Source organism: Diabrotica virgifera, chromosome 5 (genome assembly GCF_917563875.1).
Source record: "Diabrotica virgifera virgifera chromosome 5, PGI_DIABVI_V3a".
Classification (NCBI taxonomy): Eukaryota; Metazoa; Arthropoda; class Insecta; order Coleoptera; family Chrysomelidae; genus Diabrotica; species Diabrotica virgifera.
In genome coordinates, this window is record NC_065447.1 from 13,024,092 (window position 1) to 13,047,899 (window position 23,808).

At 32.3% G+C, this 23,808-nt stretch overlaps 1 protein-coding gene across 12 annotated transcripts in view; it reads right to left on the reverse strand.

Moving 5' to 3' along the window:
• LOC114330686 (muscle-specific protein 300 kDa) overlaps positions 1-23,808 on the reverse strand; it is a 603,413-nt gene that overhangs the window by 290,072 nt on the left and 289,533 nt on the right. For all 12 annotated transcript variants that reach the window (XM_050652274.1, XM_050652275.1, XM_050652272.1 and 9 more), the window contains 3 exons: positions 12,175-12,270; positions 8,562-8,738; positions 1,931-2,170 (listed from right to left, as the gene is read on the reverse strand). In XM_050652274.1, the coding sequence (XP_050508231.1) occupies positions 1,931-2,170; positions 8,562-8,738; positions 12,175-12,270 (513 nt within the window). The remainder of the gene's footprint in view (positions 1-1,930; positions 2,171-8,561; positions 8,739-12,174; positions 12,271-23,808) is intronic.

Here is a 23,808-nt window from a genome sequence, read left to right on the forward strand (position 1 = left end):
TAACACTATTCATTCAAAAAGCACAGAAGTTGTAAATTTAGGGATTATTGGGACGTCGGCAGCACCGCAAAGGTGGCAGGCGCACTGTTCTATATTTTTTTAAACTCAATCCTTTTGGGTTATTCGTGATTGAAAATTTGGCATTTTCATTGAAAAATGTCACCTTTTCGAACGGTTTTTTGCGAATACCTTAAAAATTATGCATCTAACGAAAAAAACTATATAAAACATTTTTGTAGCTTATGAAAAATTAAACAGATTCGTTCCTTCATGAGTCTTCTAGTGATAACATAAAAAGAGATATGGTAGGTGAAAAGACATTTTTTTGTGCATGCTCAAATCGGTGTGTTCAACTTAATAACAGAGAAATGGTCGATTTTAAGGGTATCATGCTATCAATATCTTTTGTAAGTACTGCCTGAAAAGACCTTTAAAACGACCGCAATGTTAAATTTCGATTACATTCAAACTAAGCGAGATATGGTGCAACAAAAAAGGATGACTAATTTATTTTAAGACAAAATGCGAAGTATGTATATTTTAACCGCCTCATCCACCAGATTTAAATGCGTTGTTTTTCTTCTACAATACCTTTTACTATAGTGTTATTTCTGTGTTCAACAAGTTGGACGGGCTTAAAATGTACCTATGGTTTTTGAAAAAAAAAGATCAAATTGCGAAGCTGCAGTTAGACAAATGGCTGGACTGTGAAAGAAATGGCAGCTTCTTTGGTACTGTCTCTTCGAGGACAGGCAGCAACCGTCTTGCAATTTCTTTTCCAGGATGCAACTAGGTATACTTCTCTCGTTTAAGATTTAGAGACAAGGTAAGGCCAGCAGCATGTAAAGCAGGTTTTCGAAAGTCATTTGGAAATTCGATATCAAAAACATATCGAAAGCCTGAAAGAATTTGAAGCCAATAAAGATTTTCTGTAACAAATTGGTAGAAAGGCATTCGTACACGGACTATAAGATGTTGAAAGGCAATAGGTAATCTCATTGTAGGAGTATGAAGCTGCAAAAATTATTTCCAGATCTCGCCCAAAATTAAAATAAGATTGTGAGAAAATGAACAAGTCACCACTTAATGTTAAGCATACTGCAAAATCTTCAACAAAAATCTTAAAATCAAAACAAAGGATGTTTTAATTGCAGAAAAATAGGTCATTTGCAAAATAGCTGCAGAAGCTGATCCCAGGCAAGAAAAAAAGAACAAAAAAGGAGGTCAGAAGGTCGCTTAGATCGACATCCAGAAGCCTGTCACATAGTCCTACTAGAAATACTAGTAGATGTAGGTCTCTAAGAAATCGATCTCCCACATTTGATCACAGAAAGGAAAAAGATACTCTGGAACCTGAAGTTGCTCATTTCAAGGAGAAAAATTTACTAAGACGTAAATTGGAGGTAAAGTATAAGGTAATGGAACAAGTGATGGAGTTTAAATATCTAGCAAAACTATCTAGCGGAGAGCTCGGAATAGAAGTGGAAGGTCAAGTGAATAGAGCAAAAAAAGCCGCAGGATGCTTCAGAACAAAAAGAACGCTACACAATTCAAAGATGAAAACCCTCAGAAAATCGATGGAAAGACACTATGAGACAGAGCTAGAAGAAGAGATATACGATGGAGATGCAAAGTAGAGGATATCAAGGATTGAGTAAAAAAGAGAAAAGTACTCGTAGAATGAAAGACGACCAGTGGCAAGACGACGAAAATGATGGAATGGCAACTTACTGGGGCACTTTGAAAAATAGACAGACTCATGTCTGCTCAAAAAGAAGAACAGCAAGAAGAAGGAGTAAAATACGTTATGATAAAATATAGAATTATCGGTACAAAAAACTTTCTGTTACATTTGAAAAAGCCGATATGAACCGATATAGAAACCTTTGGAGAAGTATAAGAAATATGAGGATGGCTAATAATTACTTACCAAATTTTTCTTAATAGCGTCGATGATAGCCAAGAAGGCTATGCCGTCTCTCCAGCTGGCTCCGAAGTCTTTGACGACGATGCCGGAATCAGAGGGTAGCGCGTTGGATACCCAATTCAACAGAGTCTTTCTCGCTCCTTGTTTCCATTTGTCTTTTGATGAGGTGGTGCCAGCGCTCTCCAAACTACTGGTACTTCCCCATTGAGTTAAATATTCGAGTTGCCTTCGGTTTTCTTCGATCTGTTCAGAAAATATTGTTAATATTTTAATTGATCCATAATATTCATTATAGTCTAATAAATAGTTAATAGTCTGATTATAATTTCTCTTGTTTATAATTTCTAACAAGTCGAATCAATAGAATTAAACATAATGTACACATGTATAAGGTGACCCAAATGTATCGGAACGGTGGAATATTGCGCGAAATGAACATCGAATCGGAAAACTGAAAAATACGTATTCAATAATTTTCAAAAATCCATCGAATGACACCAAACACGACCCCCATTCCACCCCTGGAGGTGGGGTGGGGGATGACTTAAAAATCTTAAATGGAAACCCCCCAGTTATTATTAGTCCAGAAAGCCACTGCGCATCCGCTAGGAAAAATATTCCGATTCGGATTTTTTGCAGTCTTACTCAAAAAAAACCCCTTTTAACAAATTTGCATGTTGCCAGGACCAAAAGTGGGTCAAAAATTTTTTAAACTTTTTTTTGTTTTTTTTTCCTAAAATTGTTTTTTTTTACATGGAACAAATTTTTTTAGGTTTTTTGGATCATTCCAAACAAAAAAGGTCTCTAGTGACATTTCTCTAAAGTTGATAGTTTTTGACATATAAGCGATTAAAAATTGAAAAATTGCGAAATCGACCATTTTTAATCTTCAAAAATTATGTGAAAAACTTAAAATTTGAATGTTGCTAAGATAGGTAGATATTCTTTAAACATCTATTGATGAAATCCCGAAGAGTTTTTTGCAATACAGTATTCAAAACTCCTTTGTTTTTTTAATTTCTAATTACCCGTGCGCGACACTATTTTCCACCGTTGCATATGACAATGTATACAGTATGGTGCAAATGAAAGGAATAATTCGTTTTATCGTAAACTGCGACTTTAAGGAAAAAACCCGAAACAAGCCGATTTTTATTTTTAATTTATGATATTGTGGCATATATGGTTTACTAGTGACGTCATCCGTCTGTGCGTGATGACGTAATCGATGATTTTTTAAATGAGAATAGGGGTCGTGTGGTAGCTCATTTGAAAGGTTCTTCAATTCTCTATTCAGTAATGTAAACATTTACATAATTATTTATACAGGGTGTCCAAAAAAATTTTATTCAATTAAATTATTTGACAAAAATGAAGTAGAAGGACACCCTGTACAAATAATTATATAAATGTTTATATTAATGAATAGAGAATTGAAGAAACTTTCAAATGAGCTAGTACACGACCCCTATTCTCATTTAAAAAATCATCGATTACGTCATCACGCCCAGATGGATGACGTCACTAGTATACCATATATGCCACAATATTATAACTTAAAAATAAAAATCGACCTGTTTCGGGATTTTCCCTAAAGTCGCCGATTTACGAAATAACGAATTTATTCCTTTCATTTGCACCATACTGTCGGTGGAAAATAGTGTCGCGCACGCTTGATTAGCAATTAAAATCAAAGGAGTTTTGAATATTATATTGCAAAAAACTCTTCGGGATTTCATCAATCGATGTTTAAAGAATATCTACCTACCTTGGCAACATTCAAATTTTCAGTTTTTCACATAGTTTTTGAGGGTTAAAAATGGCCGATTTCGCAATTTTTCAATTTTTAATCGCTTATATGTCAAAAACTATCAACTTTAGAGAAATGTCACTAGAGACCTTTTCTGTTTGGAATGATCCAAAAAACTTAAAAAAACTTTGTTTCATGCAAAAAAAAAAAATTTAGGAAAAAACAAAAAAAAACGTTTAAAAAAATTTTGACCCACTTTTGGTCCTGGCAACATGCAAATTTGTTAAAAGTGTTCCTTTTTGAGTAAGATTGTGAAAAAAATCCGAATCGGAATATTTTTCCTAGCGGATGCGCAGTGGCTTTCTGGACTATATTGCGAATTTGGATTCCTTGCGTAAAAGTAAGCAACTTTTTAGAATCTTCTAAGTATTACACCCTGTATATAATATAATACATATGTTTGTCTATTTATTATAGTATTTAATGCAGGGTAGTGAATCGACTAATACATCATAGAAAACGTAATGGGAGGTTATAAATTGTTGAATTCCTGGTTTCTTGATTATTTGATGCCAAGAGTGCTTAAACATAATTTGTAACATTTGAAATTATTCTTAAAATCAAAATTATTTACTTACATTATCTAAATCTTACTTATTATACAGGGTGCGCCAAATAAACGGCCAATTAGAAATCTCTCTAAAAGTAAAGGTAACTAAATCATGAAAATTTGAATGATGGGGTTTTGTAAGAGTGAACTCTTTATTTACTATTTCTGGTTTTACCGAAAGTTGCTTATAACTTCGTTTTTTTAATGGGACACCTGTATATTTTTACATTTTTGGATTCTCTTAGATGTCTTCTTTCTAAAAATATGAGGTTTTGTAATGTTACATGGGGTAGCTTAAAAGATAGTTAGCTATTTTTTATTAATTTTGTAGCAATATTCACACCATGTAGAATTGTAGTGATTTGAGATTAAAAACCCTATTTATGTTCAAATGATTTTTAATATAGTCTACTATTGTTAAAAATTATTAATATAGCGAAACGTTTAATTTTATTATACAGGGTTGGTCGAAACTCGGAATGAGTTTTCTTAAATGGAACACCCTGTTTTTTAGTATTGAAATAAATTGATATTTTATGGTACTTTTTTATTTTTAAACATTCCCTAGAAAATATATAACTGCTTTAAATTGTGAGTTATTTGTGATTATTTAAACCAAACATTAATTGCAACAAAAATTACGTGAAATTTTATTAGGTTGACCGTGAAAATATTAAGTCAAAAGTAATTTTTCGAAAATAAATACATATTAATCTAGACTAGACTGATACTTAATTCATTTATATTGGTTGAGATATCAAAATACCTAAGTTAATATTGTTGGTGCGTTCAAAATTAATAAAAATATACAATATTCTATCTAGTTGGCTATGACTTTGACACTAAATTTGCTTAAACATTTGACATAGTATTTTATAGTACCATTGTTTTTGTGCTAGGAGAGTATAACAAAAATGTGATTTATCATTAGCAATTCCCTGATAGACTATAACCAAGAAGAAAAATTTTTAGAACTTTACTAAAACGGTTTCAATTGACTGGACACTTAGATTACGAGAGATCTGATCTAACAAAATCTATTGTAAATGAATCTGCATATTAGTAGGACCGTTCTCGTAATCTAAGTGTCTAGTCGGTCTAAATCCACTAAAATCGCTAATAACAGAATATATTACTGAAAGCGTCAAGTATTGAGCCTGTACTAAGAGCAATATACTGAAGCAAAACGAGTCTAAAAAATTATTTATTGGTCTACCTCATTTAAAAAAATTGATGTAACAGTTTGTTAAGTCTCTCCCTGTCGCAGTTTTCTAATCGAGAGTGTACTTATAAGTCTTATGACATGCGCATTAAAATAATATTTTGATGATTATCGATATCTACTACGCTAGCTCACTTACCGTATGCCAAAACTCCATATCCTGACTACTACGAAGCTTTTAACATTACAAAATTAGGTACATCTAGCATACATACATAGGATACCGTAAAGATATATCTGCCTAATCACTAAGCGATATTTTCAAAGATATACTTAGGTAAATGTGTATTTTGTTTTGGAATTAAAGGTGAAAATGCTAATTAAACATTTATTATATCATCATCCAACCAATTTATATACACTGCTGGACATAGGTCTCCCACAATTGTTTCCACACTTCACGGTTTTTTGCTGATCTATAACATCTGTGATACCGTTTCTTTGTCTGAGATCTTCATTTCTTATTTTATCCCGTAAGGTTACGCCCAACATGGATCTTTCCATCGCCTTTGAGCAACCCTCATTTTCGACTATTTGCCTTGGTTAGAGTCAGTGTCTCTGCTCCATATATCATTACCGGTAGCACACATTGAACAATTGTCTTTTTAAACTAATAATTAATCGGTATACTGCTCCCAAATATATCTCTCAGCGCTCCGTAGGCTGCCCAAGCAAGAGTTAATCTTCTTTGTATTTCACATGTTTGGTTATCTCTGCCAATTCTAATTTCATGGCCTAAGTAAATGTACCAAATGTTCAGAAATACACGGAAATACAAAACTCCATGGTATGACGAAAAGGTGAAAGCACTAGCAAATCAAAAGAAACAAGCTTTCTTAACATACAAAAGAGTGAAGACACCGGAGGCACGAGACGACTACGTGACAATCAGGAATAGAGTAAACCAAGAAATAGAACATCAAAAAAGAACACTGGGTGAAATTTACCAAAGATATAGAATACGAACTCTATGGATCCCAGAAAAAGGTGGGAAGATGATAAGGAGACAAAAAACAGAAATAAATGAATTTGTACGGATATATAACATTACGGAGACACAATGGACTGAGCATTTCACGAAATTATGTGGAGAAGGAGAAGAAGAGAACAGAGAAATAAACATTAATGAAACCCACGATAGAGTACTAATATCAGAAGAAGAGCTACAAGAACGAATAAAAAAATTAAAAAATAGAAAAGCACTTGTTCCTGATAAGATAAATAATGAACTGCTAAAATATGGAGGAGGAACACTACTCAAATGGCTCCCAAAAGTATTTGTCGATATAATAAATATCGGAGTAGTACCAGCGGAATGGAAGGAAAGTCTCCTGCTACCGATACTCAAAAAGGGAGACTCGAAAAATCCTGAAAATTATAGAGGCATTAGTCTGATGAACAGCACAATAAAATTGTTGACGACAGTCATAAAAGATAAAATCGAGGAAAAAGCGAACATGGCAGATGAACAACAAGGCTTCCGGAAGAACCGCAGCACAATAGATGCAATTTTTATTACCAGGCAAATAGTAGAAAAGTCTATTAAATATGGAAAACCATACATGTGCTTTGTAGATTTGAAAAGTGCTTTTGACAGGGTGAGGCGAAATGATATCTTAAATTTATTACAAGCTGAACAAATAGACCACCAAATAATAAGGCTAATTAATGAAATTAACAAGAACAACAAGACCAGAGTTATAATGTCAACAGGAGAAACAGAACGCATAGAACTAAAAGGAGGAATCCGCCAAGGAGACTCGCTCAGCCCATTGTTATTCAATATGGTGATGAATCAACTAATTCACGAAGAAAACGACATGGATACCAGATGGGAGCGCATAAAATCACGATACTATGCTATGCCGATGATGCAGTACTAATTGCTGATAATGAGGATGACCTACAAAGGCAGCTTCACACTTTCAATATCACAGCAAATAAACTTAATACGAGAATATCAGTAGAAAAAACTAAATGTATAGTGATAAGTAAAGAGCCGCGTAGATGCAAGTTAGAAATAAACGGCAAAATTGTAGAACAAGTAATAAAATTCAATTACCTAGGAGTAGAGATCACTAGTGACAGGCATATAAGAACAGAGACCACAACACAAGCAACAAAAGCGGCAAGAGTAAGTGGTTGCCTCCGAGAAACCATATGGAGAAACAAATATCTGGCCACGGAAAGCAAAATAAAAGTATACAAGACAACAGTAAGACATATCCTAACATATGCAGCGGAGACAAGGACCGATACAAGAAAGACGAAACAACAAATCAACAATATCGAAATGAAAGTATTAAGATCAATAGCGGGCATATCACTAAGAGACAGACAAAGCAACAGAAGTATACGAGATCGATGCAAAATTCAAAATATTAACAGGTGGATAAAAACAAGAAAGAAAAACTGGAAACATGTAAACCGAATGGAACCAGATAGATTAGCAAACATCTGTAAAAACAACAAGCCGTATAGCAGAAGACCCGTTGGAAGGCCGCCGAAAAGGTGGAAAGACAATGTACAGTCAACGACAACTGAAACAGAATAAGAGGCAGACAAACAGGAGTAATCCTAGTCGCGCGAAGAAGAAGAAGAAGAAGTAAATGTACTTTTCCACTAGTTCTACTTCTTGATCATGTATGTTATTAATTTATTATACATATTATATGTAAACGTTATTTAGTATTGAGAGACAGAAAGTAATAAATTACCATCAAGTCGATATTCCTCTCTCTGATAAAACCTCGTGAGAGGTTTCCCTCAGGGCCAGCAAACCATATAGTTGGGAGTATTGCGTTGCCATATTTTTAGTGGCTCAACCATGTATACCTTGTAAGCAGCACTGATGATGGAATTGTGATTGCTAAAACGTTTTGTGTTGTAACCCGAAAGAGTCTTTTTAATAAATTGTTATGATTTATGTTATACAGTCGACTACATGAAATTCATATCTTTGTGGACTCTATAATTAATTTTATTTAATAATAAATATCCAAAACAAATACACACTTACATTACAAAAGCTTCTAATAAAAAGAAAACTTACCTGGAAGTACAAAATGATGGTCCAGATCAGTCCTAATACGACAGGTGGTCTCCCATCCACCAAATCACTGGCATTTATATTGACTAGCTTGATTCTCTTAGATGCCAAAAATTGAAGGGCAGTGTTGGCATTGCTCAGGAAATGTGGTCTTCTGAGGATTCTGCCTCTCTCCACAGGCTGAAACAAAGTATAACTTAATAGGACTGAAACAACAACCAGAAGACCAAAATAAGAATAGGATTGCAAATTGGAACTTAGAAGAAGTTTGAAGTGTTTAAACAGTGTCGTTCTTCTTACAATGAGTATTCGGCATAGTTCGGTTGTCGACGTATTGAACTATTTTATCAAGTTTTGAAGCCAAAATATGCTTCTTCTTCCTAGCCCTCTTTCTCCAATCACCTTGCCCCGAAGAATGAGTTACAACAAGTCATATCTCTGTTCATTTCTATTAATATGGCCAATCTATTTTAATTTGCGCTCTTTGAATGTGTTAATAATATCGCATTCCTTACGCATTCTATGTAGGACCTCCGTAGAACATTAGTCACACTATCCACCCATGATATTCTAAAGATGAGTGTGTAACACCACATCTTGAAGGCCTCGAGCTCTTTCCATTGGCTGTTTATGATCATACCAAGGAATATGTAGCTGTTTACCCTGTCAATTAGCTGTTGGTTAACCAAAAGCTTTTTGTTTAATATTTCGCGCTTACTGAGTATCATGTACTTTATTTTTTTCGTATTAAAATCCAGTCCACATTCTTTACTGATATCTGATATAAGCGACATTATTTTTTGTAGACCATCTAAGCTGTCTTCAAAAACTACTGCGTCATTAGCATACCTAATTTTATCTAGATACACTACGATGACTAATATTCCTTCCTCTTGCTCTTCCAGTGCTGGCGCGAAGATATACTTAGAGTATATTATATTATATAATATACAACGGGGACAAGAGGACTCTCTCTACGAAGATTGCCTCTGTCGATCGGTCATCCGCTTTAACCAGTCTAATGAATATCAAATTTTACAAGGAAATTACAAAAGAAGAATCCAGCTATTATTAAATAAAATGACTAATCACTTAATAGCATCTTTCTTTGAACATATATATTCCTCTCTTTCTTCTATCGTTCTCCAATCTGGACAGTTCATGTAATATGATGATCTAAGTTATGGTTTTCGTCTCTCTTATTTGTAACTCCATGGTATGCAATTTGTAAGTATTTTGTTCTATCTTTGGTCTTTCTGTCTACTTTCACTAATAGCGTGATCAGTTTAATGGCTGGAGCCTCAGGATACTGAGACTCCGAAGGGCCTGAGGAAGACTCCAGAGAGGATGTTGAAAGGTCGGCACAGTGAGAAACGACACATTTCAACCAGGAAGCAGGGAGAGATTGAAATTCAGTTTTGTAATAATATTAATATTAGTGAAAAACAGTTTATGTTTCAAATGTTGAATGGGTTGCATGCGAGAGTTCATTTTAAATGAAGTAAAAGACAGACATACTCTCAATCATTTAATTGTGTACTTCCGACGACCGGTTTCGCTCTCTATAGGTTGCAGAGCATCATCAGGTCAACGGTTACCAGTCACTAAATGCTACAAATAAAAACCAGAGTTAGAACAATGTCTGGTTATAAAAGATGCTAAAGATTTATAAGATCAAGCCAATGTTCAACAACATACATAAAATAGTGAAAATAGCAGACAAATACATATGCATGTAAAGTCGGGGGGCGGTAACAAACGTCCCAAGCTTACAAACACATGCAGATGTATACCGTCTATAATCATGCAATTATAACGTGTCGTACTTACATTCGGATACAAGGAGCTACTACCTCAGTATTCCTTAACATGATGTTTTTGCTAAGTTATGCTAACGGGATATGGTGGAATAGACGGAGAATGTTACAAAGGTAAACAAGTTTATGGGATTTGGGAATTCTTGAGGGTGAAGAGATAGTTGTTGAGAGACAACCAACAAATCTGTGTCTATTATTGTGTTTGTGAAGTAAAATAGTGAATGTCATATATACAATTTTTAAAAATTTTAACAATTTACAAAAAGTTTTTGATGGTTTTATTGGTTTTAAAGATTTTTATTTCTACTTATTAAAGAATTTGTTTTTATTGTTTTTATTTATATTTATTTTTATTTTTTATATTTATTATTATATTATAAATAGAAGTCTGTTAATAAATATAAATAAAAACAATAAAAACAAATTCTTTAATAAGTAGAAATAAAAATCTTTAAAACCAATAAAACCATCAAAAACTTTTTGTAAATTGTTAAAATTTTTAAAAATTGTATATATGACATTCACTATTTTACTTCACAAACACAATAATAGACACAGATTTGTTGGTTGTCTCTCAACAACTATCTCTTCACCCTCAAGAATTCCCAAATCCCATAAACTTGTTTACCTTTGTAACATTCTCCGTCTATTCCACCATATCCCGTTAGCATAACTTAAGCAAAAACATCATGTTAAGGAATACTGAGGTAGTAGCTCCTTGTATCCGAATGTAAGTACGACACGTTATAATTGCATGATTATAGACGGTATACATCTGCATGTGTTTGTAAGCTTGGGGACGTTTGTTACCGCCCCCGACTTTACATGCATATGTATTTGTCTGCTATTTTCACTATTTTACGTATGTTGTTCAACATTGGCTTGATCTGATGGACCTTTAGCATCTTTTATAACCAGACATTGTTCTAACTCTGGTTTTTATTTGTAGCATTTAGTAACTTGTAGTAACCGTTGACCTGATTATGCTCTGCTACCTATAGAGAGCGAAACCTGTCGTCTGAAGTACACAATTAAATGATTGAGAGTACGTCTGTCTTTTACTTCATTTAGTTTATGTTTCCTTTCGATTCAGAGGTGGTTTATCATACCCATACAGCTGTTTATGTCTCCAGACGTCTTCAGTGGGGCTACATGAATACCTCTGAATCGAAAAGAAGACAAACTGAGTATTTAAGTAGAATTACAAAAATATTTTATAATCTACTTTTAGGACGCTGTAGCGACAGCTCTTAAAGAAAAGATGAAAAGTCCAGATGCAAAATTTATTGAAAATAAATAATAATTTTAATCTGAAAACTTTTCGTGAAACTATTTTTTGGTAACATCCTTAATCTCTGCCTTTTACAATTTATAAGACAAGAGACGACGAATAAAGAAATCGAAAAGGACTCTACAATATGCAGACACATTCCGCTTCATTCGTGTACGAAAAGGTCCGAAATATAGTTCCTAATAGTACTCAAATTTCTGAGTAAAGATAAAAGTGAAAGACAGTTTATGATTCCTTTCGATTCAGAGGTGGTTGATCATCCCCAGACAGCTGTTTCTGTCTCTAGACGTCTTCAGTGGGGCTACACGAACATATCTGAATCGAAAAGAAACCAAAACTGAGTGTTAATTATTAGTTTTAAGTTTAATTATACTAACCGCCTAAACCTTTCCGATAAATTCTAACATAGTTTCTGATTAAGGAGAGTTTTAATGCCCAATCAGGTGTATAATAGCGAAACTGTCCTAGTATTATTATTATTATTATTATGTAAAGAAATAGTACTCACCAGTCTTTCCCCAGATAATACTTCTAGGAGTGCGAGAAGTTTGGTACCATCTTTTAAATCTTCGATTAAATCTTCTATCCTTAGCGGTGGAACTCGCTGAAACAAGGAAAACATCAATAAATAAATAGTTATCTAGTTTTATCATCAATTTTATAAGCAACTTAGGAACTCCTTCAACAGTGCTGTTGAGTGGACCAAGTCGCTTAACAGTACTGTTGCCGATCACAATTATGTATAAAAGGGGAGGGATTCTTCAGCAAATTTATCACCCTACTGATGGACTATTAAATATTGTGCTCATAGAAACAAGAAAAAGAACAAGAAAAAATCAACTTAAATGATTTTTTTTCCAAGACGGTTGTCCTTCACATAATGCACAGACTGTCAGAGTCTATTTATATTTAAGTTTTCCCGGAACGTGTGATTAATAAACAAAGTACAATAAAATGGCCTCCTCGGTCACCAGACTTAACCCCTTAGATTTTTATTTTTGGAAGATGCTAAAGACCAATTTATACAGCATAAATTCAAGCGAGTCACCAACTTGGAGCAACTGAGACAAAAGTCTTGTTAATATTAGAGCCAATATTGATAGTAAAAAAACATACAAATTATAAATTTTCCTGCTCTTATAACAGTGTGTCCGACGGAGCTGTGATGCCCGTTTTTTAAGTAAAATATGCAAATTCGTTAGAAAATTGTATGCGAAAATACAAAAGATATTTGATTTGATGGGTTTTCCCAATCTTTCCCGATGTTTAAACATACTTTCAAAATTCTGTTAAAAAATAGTCGAGGAAATGAAGTATTTTAGCTCGCAATTTTTTCGTCCAGCATGGATTTACTTGAAATTTTCACAGAAGGTAGGGAATACTCCAAGGATCATTTTCTATATCATGCCGCTGTACGCTAAAACCTTGGGGGTGGTTGCCACTCCATCTCGGGGGCAAGAATTTTTTATTACTTTTTAACCATGTACATTGATGTAAAAGGTGATTCTAAGAAAAAAAAAATGATTTTTACATTTTCTTCGTAAAACTAATATTTTTCGAGTTATTCGCGCTTCAAAGTAACAGTTTTTCGATGAAAAAATCGACTTTTTTAAAGGGTTCTTGAGAATACCTCGAAAAATATGCATTTAATAAAAAAAAACTGTATATATAAAAATTGTATCTTTTAGTAACACAAACTAAATTATTTTTTTGTAATATCTTTAAGACCAACACAAACCGAGATACGGCATGTTAAAAGTTAGCTTTTTTCGTCAAATGCATAAATTGAAATATTCAAAGTAAAATAACGGAAAAACTTTTAATTTTTCTAGAAAAACTTAAATAATATTTTTAAGTATACAGTTAGATATTTTAAAAAATAATAATTAAAAGTTTCTAGCCTGAAAATTAAGCGACTTATGATCAAAAAAAGATTGGTACTTGCTTTTTCTCTATGAAAAAATTAGTGAAAACAACCCCCTAACTACCTTCCTAATTCAAAATTATTCTTCACTTTTCTGTAGTTCATTTTATATTTGTATTATCAATACACCCGAGAAGTTTGACCTATTTAAAAGGGCTAATTTTAGAAAAATTGGAGTTTAAAGGAAAATTAATTTTTTGGAATTTCCCATTTTTTACCATTTACTTCAAAATATCTCCGAAAATACTGGAGATACAAAAAAAAATGATGGACTACTAAATTGTAGCTTTTTTAATAACTAAAATTTTCTTGTACGTAGATTTTCATTACAGTGAACAGTTAGTGAGATATAGCTATTTAAAACCTTTATTTACGAGCAAACACCCTCTTATTCGAGCCCTTTAAACCTACCCTAATTAAAAACTAAGGGATCTTACGGAATTTAGTTTACATAGTCTTATAACTCTTCAAAACTCCTACAAAGTCATTTTTAAAAAAACTTTTTATCGCCAAAACTGAAGGAGCTATGTTTATAAAACGAATTTTTTTTTTCGAAAAATTCGGATAGTTCTCTTATGGATAATTTTCAATGTATGTATAATACCACAGAAAAGGTTAGTATACTGGAAGATGACTACTTAAAAACTATTTGTATTTGTATTTGTACATATTTGTAAATTCGTATTTTTGTGTAAATAAATGTTTTTGTAATTCTTTAATTCTACTTTTTTTTCTGTATAATCTATTAAAATAGCTACTTGTAAAAACTGTAATGTTATTAAGGGTGGTTTTTAAGGGTTGAAATATTATATTATATCCAAAAGTATAAAACAATCATTATTTAACCAATCAAAACCAAATTTTACCCATATTAAAGTTTACAATGTTTTTATATAATTTTTGACAATAAGGGGTAGTTTACACCCCTAAAAATAATCAACGCCCTTAAGCATGATATAGAATATGAAGTACAGGGTGAGATGATCCTAATCCTAAATTTTTATGTAAATCGATGCAAGCCGAAATTATTCTTTTAGGATAAGTAAATTTTTTATATATAGGTCCAACAAGGGTGGTTTTAAGGGTTGAAATATTATGATAGTATATCTTAAAGAATAAAACAATCATTATGTAACTAATAAGAAATAAATGTTGACAATATTAAAGTTTAAAATGTTATTTTTTAATTTTTTACAATTAGTGGTAGTTTTCACCCTTAAAAAACCAAAAGCGTACAACGGCTCAATATAGAAAATGAACTAGAGGGTGTAAAGAGGCTAATTCCAAATTTTTGTACAAATCGATGCTGGACGAAAAAATTGCGAGGTTTTGCCATTTTTTCAGCTTCATTTCCTCGGCTAAAAACAGTTTCATCTATTTACCCCTAATTTTGAATAAAATGCATCTCCAAGCTTTCTACTATAGATAAGGACTGAAATAAAGTATATCTTACAGCATGATAAATAACTTACTTGGTATAAACGAAACAAAAACAGTTAATCTCACCCCATCTATCACATACGCTTTTCCAGAAAACTGCTAAATTAAACGTAGAACCCTATCGGCTCAGAAATTCAGCCGGCGAGCTGATTTTCGCGAACACTAAAAGACCCGTGACATTTGAACTAGTGAACAGTTCGTGACAGCGTCTAGTTTGAGCGGAAAACCACTGCCTGGATAGAGAAGGCTTTAGGTCGAGACGCGAAACGACTATCTCGTACCATGCTCCATAAGTCTGGAAAGCAAATCAAACGCCAATTCATTCATTAAATGTTAAAGTGTCGGTTAAATAACGATCTGGAATTACGTCGAATCGGTTATCAGGCGAATTATAGAGTGGATTCATATACATAGTGTTTCTATAATCAATATACTAAGTTACTAAAGTCGATACCAACACGAATTGTTAGAACAATTTGGGTCGAGAAGGTCTTATGGATAATATAGACGATAATAGTGCTAGCTAGATAATAGCCAGTACCTTCTGCTCTATCACATATACTGGCAAGATAACAACAAAAATAGCCAGATACATAAAAAAGAAAGGAATAACACCAGCTTTCAGAACTAACAACAACTTCAGCAAATATATTAACAACAATAAGAGCCAAAAGAGAAAACAACTACAGAGTGGTGTTTACAAACTAACTTGTGGTGACTGTCCGAAAACTTACATCGGTCAAACTGGCAGAACCTTTGACAAACGGATAGCAGAACACAAAAGGGCTTTCAACAATAGAAAAACAGACACTTCTACATACGCACTTCACCTTCTAGATCATAATCATTCTTTTAATGAAGAGTTTCAAATTCTGCATATTCAAAATAAAGGCCTTAAGCTATCTTTATTAGAATCTATGGAAATCAATAAATAAAAAATACAGATATAATTGTGAATGACCAACTCGAGACAAACAGCTCCCCACTCCTCGACCTCTTCAGTTAAAGACTTTAAAAAGGCAAACCCATAGTAAACTAAATCACTTGAGAAAGGCACTCTGCCGAAACAGCTGTAGTCACATAGTTATAATAAATTTTGTGGAAGTATAGAAAACAAACGTATTCAGTGTTTTATTGTTAGATATATGCTCATGCTCATGCCGTTTCAAAAATATAAATAAGTGTTCCTCTAATTGTTTGGAGCAGTGTATAATATGGCAACAATGTATCATATTGCATTAACATTAGACTACTCGCATGATTGATTGCAAAGAAACCAAATTATACTTAAATTAATTTTATAACTCGATCTCTAATTAGTTTTATGCAAAATGCTAAAAAGCAAATAATTAGTAATTTGCTACTAATTAACTAAATGACCAATATAATTCTATAAAAAACGATAAAAGAAATAATCGTTTATTGCAAAACGATAGAAAGACAGCCGCATATTGTTTTTAATATGGAATGTTTGGAAAAATACGCAAAAGATACGATTTTTTAACAAATAATGAAGATTCTGCCCCAGAAGAGATTTTACGTAACAGTCATCATCATTATCCCTATGCGGGATCGGCTAGATTTTTTTTACATAACAGTATAAATAGTATAGAGGAATCAGTTATTTAGGGCAGTCAATGAGAGTATTTGGCTCCGAATTCCATCATACTAAAACGATTTACTTTATATTTTTACGGTAAGTAGGGAATAGCTCAAGAAACAAAGTCTACCCTATGCCGATGTGCGCTTTTATTTTGGGGGTGGTTCCCACGCCTTATCAGGGGTGAAAAATGTTTTGGTTAAAATAGCCAACTGTTCTATATACGTTCTATATATGTTCTATATATAACTGTTCTATAATTATTTTTTGAAAATTTAATACTTTTTGAGTTATTCGTGGTTGAAAATTGGCCAGTTTCATTGAAAAATGACACCTTTTCGGACGGATTTTTGCGAATGAATACCTTGAAAACTATGCATCTAACAAAAAAAACATATAGAATATTTCTGTAGGTTATAAAAAAAAAAGAGATTCGTTACTTCATAAATCTTTTAGTTAAAATACAAAGAGGGATATGGTAGGTAAGAAGAGTTTGTTTTTTTGCTGCATGCTCAAATCGGTGTATTTAACTTGAAATAACAGAGAAACTGTCGATTTTAGGTGTATAATGATACTAATAGCTTTTGTAGTGGTTGAAAAGACCTTTAAAATGAGCAATACTAAATGTCGATTACATTCAAACTAAGCGAGATATGCTGCAAAAAAGTTGATGACTAATGTATTTTAAGAAGAAATGAGAAGTATACTTAACCCCTCATCCATCAGAATTTAAATACATCGTTTTCCTTCTACAATACTTTTTATTATAGTGTTATTTCTATGTTCAAAAAGTTGGACTGGATTAAAATGAATGGTTTTTGAAAAAAATAAGATCAAATTATAGAGCGCGTTTTTAAATTTTCTTAAAAATTTTCTTCCGCTTCCTCCATGTAACTCGAAAAAGATAAGAGATGAAAAAAAAAGATACCACACAAAAATGTAGGGCTTTTTCAGATAAAAATTTTCTTTTTATTTTTCACTGCCGTATCTCTTATCATTTTCAAGTTAGATGGAGAAGAAGAAGATTTTTAAGAAAGTTTAAAAATGCGCTCTATAATTTGATCTTTTTTTTTTCAAAAACCATTTATTTTAAACCCGTCCAACTTTTTGAACATAGAAATAACACTATAATAAAAGGTATTGTCGAAGGAAAACGATGCATTTACATTTTGGTGGACGGGGGTTAAAATTACTTCTCATTTTTTCTTATAATACATCAGTTATCAATTATGTTTGCAGGATATTTCGCTTAGTTTTAATGTAATGGACCTTTAATGTAGCTTACTAAAGGTCTTTTCAAGCACTACAAAAGGTATTGGTAGCATTATATACCTAAAATCGACCGTTTCTCTGTTATTTCAAGTTGAATACACCAATTTGAGAATGTACCAAAAAACAACCTATTTTCACCTACCATATCTATTTTTGTATTATAGTCATAGTCATAGTCATACTTTATTGATCCTTTAAGACATTCAAAATAAATGTATGGGATACGTCAATACAGAATTCAGTATAAAAAAAACATCAATGTGTATAATACAATATTCACAGTGTAACAAAATTGACAAAACATAAAATATATAAAATAACATTCTTACAAGTAAAATATGAAGCTACTGCAGTTTGTCCTCCAGATATTCATTTATCGAATAATATGCTTTTTTTATAAGTAAATCTTTAACATTTTTTTTTTAATTTAGTGGAGAGTTTTTTATAACTAGAACACTTATGAAGACAAGTGTCGCTTTCTTTTTTTATAACCTAGAAAAATGTTTGAATATAGTTTTTTTAGTTAGATGCATAGTTTTTAAGGTATTCGCAAAAAACCGTTCGAAAAGGTGTTATATTTCAATGAAAATGGCCAATTTTCAACCACGAATATCTCAAAAAGTATTGAGTTTTCAAAAAAAATTATAGAACAGTTTTTGCTTAGAATTAGGTTCTCTAGCGAATTCCGTGGTAATTTTAACCAAAAAATTTTCCACCCCTAAGTAGGGGTGAGAACCACCCCTAAGATAAAAGCACACATCGGCATAGGGTAGACTTTGAATTAGGAGATAAGTAGAGGCTAGGCCCAAAATTTCATTAAAATCCATGCAGTAGGAGAGAATTTGGAGGTAATATCCTATTCTTGCTCCCATTGACTGGCGTAATTCCCGGGATTTTGAAACGTCTAGGTATCTAACAATTTTTTTGAGTTTTATGGGAATAAATAACTAAAGCCTCTATGTTTCCTGCAGTGGGTTCGGTGATGTTTTAAATTATTAACAATTTGACGCCAAACATGCATCCTTTTATGTACCTTCGTTACCAGTAAAAGTAAAGCATAAAACAGAATTTCAAGTAACTAAACTCCTGGCCAAAAAAATCGGGACACCTTAAAAATGGGTCATTCTTGATTTCTCGAATCTCCTAAACCTGTTGTCCGATTTTAGTGATTTTTTTAATACGTTATAGCCTTATTCTCTAAGAATATGGATGTATTAATAGTGTTGCTGAACAGGTACATGTCATTGTATACCGGGTGAAACAATAATACTGTGTTTTTTCTGAAAGTTCGTAATACCCTCTGGAATATTCAAGAATTTAAAAAATATATATATTTTTTTAAATATTGAAATTAAAACTCAATTGTAGCCTTAGCCTTTCTTAACATGCTGCTTTTTGACTCATTCACTTATGTTGGATAATGAAAAAGTTAGGTACTTAGACAACTAGCCATGTTCTTCATCAATACACGGTGTTTCTAAATAAGTGCGACAAACTTTTTGCAAACAGTTTGCTTTATAAGCAAATGTCCGCAAATGCTTCGTTTCCGAGATACGGGATGTTGCATTTTTTCTTACAAATTGACAATTTATTTATTGCTCTAAAACTGGTTAAGATATGCAAATTAAATTTGGTAGATTTTAAGAGGTAGCTATTTCATATTTTTTGACATACAACTAAAAATTTTATCAAAAATGAATAACCATTTTCAATTTCGTTGCAAAACGAAAATACAACCGCATCATATTCTAGTCCAACCAGAGAGTGCAAAAAGCACCTCTACCGGATTCGAAACGTATTAGTCTCTCATCAGGAGGCACATATGCTGCTCTCTCTCTGATCCAACCAAAACAAACCCCGGCGTGCAGTCACGGATTGCAACGAACGCAATGGCATAGATGCCCTAGCGGCAACTGCTAGCAAAAGACTAAGTTTCCAATCCAATGACATATAAAACAACATAATGTTATTCTACATCCCACCAGACTGAAAACAATGGGAACCTTCTCTGGTTACACCTCCGAGGCTTCTACAATTTGCAAGCCATAACGGATGCTGAGACTAAGGAAGATGAGGGAATTTTACAATTTATAATTCACGTTCCATCTGCTCTGCGCGGTAAAGTTCCAACGAGAATGGTTCCCTTCGTACTCCAATCAGAGTAAACATGTAAATCAAAAATGAATAACCATTTTCTTCCATGTGCCTCCTGATGAGATACTAATAAGTTTCGAAACCGGTAGAGGTGCTTGCTGCACTCTCTGATTGGACTAGAATATGATGCGGCTGTATTTTCGTTTTGCAACGAAATTGAAAATGGTTATTCATTTTTGATTTACATGTTTACTCTATTTGGAGTACGAAGGAAACCATTCTTGTTGGAACTTTACCGCGCTGAGCAGATGGAACGTGAATTATAAATTGTAAAATTCCCTCATCTTCCTTAGTCTCAGCATCCGTTATGGCTTGCAAATTGTAGAAGCCTCGGAGGTGTACCAGAGAAGGTTCCCATTGTTTTAAGTCTGGTGGGATGTAGAATAACATTATGTTGTTTTATATGCCATTGGATTGAAAAATTCTTTTAAATTCTTTTAAAGTCTTTTTTTAAATTTTATATTCACCATTGGCGTGCATACAGGTAATATGACCGGGTAAAATGACCCGTATACACGCCAATGATGAATATAAAATACATAATTGTATGTCAAAAAATGCGCAATAACTGCCTCTTAAAACTTACCAAATTTCATTTGCATATCTCAACCGGTTTTAGAGCAATAAATAAATCGTCAGCGTGTGAGAAAAAATTCAACATCCTGTATCTCGCAAACGAAGCATTTGAAGACATTATGTTTATAAATCAAACGGTCATTATTTTTTCATGCAAAATTACTCCTTAAAGTTTGTTGCACTTATTTAGAAACACCCTGTATTGACGAAGAACACGGCTAGTTGTCAAAGTAGCTAACTTTTTCATTATCCAACATAAGTGAATGAATCAAAAAGCAGAATGTTAAGAAAGGCTAAGGCTACAATTGAGTTTTAATTTCAATATTTTTTAAACGCTAGAATATTCCACAGGGTGTTACGAACTTTCAGGAAAAAACACAGTATTATTGTTATACCCGGTATACAATGACATTTACCTGTTCAGCAACACTATTACTACATCCATATTTTTAGAGAATAAGGCTATAACATATTAAAAAATCACTAAAATCGGAAAACAGGTTTAGGAGATTCGAGACATCAAAATGACCCATTTTTAAGGTGTCCCGATTTTTTTGGCCAGGAGTGTCTCTAAAAGCGAATCCACATCAATAAAAATTGTACGTTGTATTTGACGCAAATTTGTTCGTGTACGCTGAAATTGTTGTTGATGTGAATTGTGCGCAGCATAGATTAATGCAAAAATATTTTCGTGGCGAACAACACACGCTATCCGTCGTGCTGTCGGTTTTTCAGTCGACTTCAAAGAAATTTGCGCCACACAGCAATGTTAGTGTGGACTTGATTATTGACTTGTCGCTAAGTGGATTCGGAGGTACAACACACGAACTTAATATTTACCTCGTAAAAATACTTGAGACCAGATTTAAATTTGTGCCGCAAATGTTTTTTTTTTGTATTTTAAAATAAAACATATTTCATAAACACAAACTTTTATTAATGTGGATCCGCCTTAAGAAAACACGATTAATAGTCCAGAGAAATAAGATTTTTCTCGTGACACATCCCCCTCCAGGCCGAAACCAAATTTTTTGAGTAGTATGGACATCTATATTATTAACCTATATGTTTCCTGCAGCCGATTTTGATGATATATATAGTTATAAACAAATGAAGATCAAAAAACGGTAAATTTTCGCTTTTTTCGTCTATTACTAAAAAGTGAATCATTCTTGAGAATAATAAACTCATAAATATAAAAAAACTTCAATATGGCGTTCGCTAAATATGTCTATCCTTATTTGTTGCTTAGAAAATTGCAAAATAAGTCATACATTTTGAGATTTTATAAATGTTCATAACTTATGTAAAAATTAACTTAGAACGTTCTTATTCCACGGAATGTTGAGACTTCTGGTGCATAAATCATACCCAAAATTAAAAAAAAAGGGTAGAATAGTTTAAAAGTTATTTAATTTGTTTATCCCAAATTCATTTTTTTTTGCAACACTATAAGTCAGAAAATTATGAGGTTACAGTAATACTTCGGACAGTTTATGAAAGAAGAACATTCATATTATTAACTTAATTAAAAAAAATGACAAAAAGTAATTTTAAACGGTGTAAAATTATTTTGCAAAAACATGCCGATTTTTGCTTACTTATAAAACAATTAGAATAACTTTTTAACCGTTACCCGTAGAAAAATTATTTTTTCATATTTAGAAAGTCTGAATTTTTATACACATTTAGAAAAAAACAATTGTCCTAGGGCAATTAGGGACGAAGTTAGCCCCCCCCCCCCCCGTTTTATTAATTTACATGTTCTTGCAAAATAATTTTGCAATATTTAGAATTATTTTTTCTCATTTTTTAAATTAAATTAATAGTGTAAATCTTCTTCTTTCATAAACTATCCAAAGCATTACCGCAACTTTATCATTTTCTGACTTTAGTGTTGCAAAAAATATTAATTTGGGATAAACAAATTAAATAACTTTTAAACTATTTGACCAATTGCTTTGAAATATAGGGTATGATTTAAGCACCAGAAGTCCCAGTATTCCGTGTAATAAGAAGGTTCTAAGTTAATGTTTACATAAGTTATGAATATTTATAAAAACTCAAAATTTATTAATTATTTTGCAATTTTCTAAGCAACCAATAAGGATAGACATATTCAGCGAACGCCATATTGAAGCTTTTTATACGATTTATTAGTTTTTTACTCTCAAATTTGTTTAAAATGCTTAACTTTTGGGTAATAGACGAAAAAAGCGAAAATTTACCGTTTATTGATCTTCATTTGTTTATAACTATGTATATCATCAAAATCGGCTGCACGAAACATATAGGTTATTATTATAGATGTCCTAACTACTCAAAAAATTTGGTTTCGGCCTGGAGGGGGTTGTGTCACCAACAAGATATTTTTGTCCTTATTTCTCTGAATTATAAAACTTTAAACTGGTTGTTTATAAATACTTATTGTTTTTTTTTATTTAGACACATACAATATTTACTAATTTGTTGCATAGTTATTTTAATAAATGTTAATAAGTTAACATTGTAAAGATTAATCTATAACTTTAATATTGAGCGAAAAGTTAGGTCTTGTACTGTTAAAAAAATACTAAAAATTTCGCAGTGATTCATGGATTTATTTGAAAGTTATTTAAATTTTTTATCTGAAACAAAGTTTTTTGCAATAAAAATAATAAATAAATAATTATTATACTATAATTATAATTATAATTATGAATAAATAATTCATTTAAAAATAATAAATAAATAATTAATAATAATTATACTGACACCGCAAGCAAGGGGAGAATTAGTTTACCAAAAGAATTTTAAAAAAGGTGAAAAATATAATTTTCAATTTGGTTATAAAAAAGTTGTAAGCTTATAACTTTTTTGCTATTGTGAAGGGAAAAATTCGTTCGAAAAACAAATTACTTAAAGAAACTTGACAATCAGGGATTAATGTTATACACTAAGCATCAAAATTACACCTTAAAACTTTAAAAGCATCACCTTAAAAATGGGACATTTTTGATGTCTCGTATTTCCTAAACCTGTTGTCCGATTTGAGTGATTTTTTTAGTATATTATAGGTTTATTCTTCAAGAATGTCGATGTAGTAATATTGTTGCTAAACAGTTAAGTGTCATTGTACACAGGCGCCCATATAAAAATTTTCAGTGAGTGGGCAGACGTGAAGATGTTGCACATTA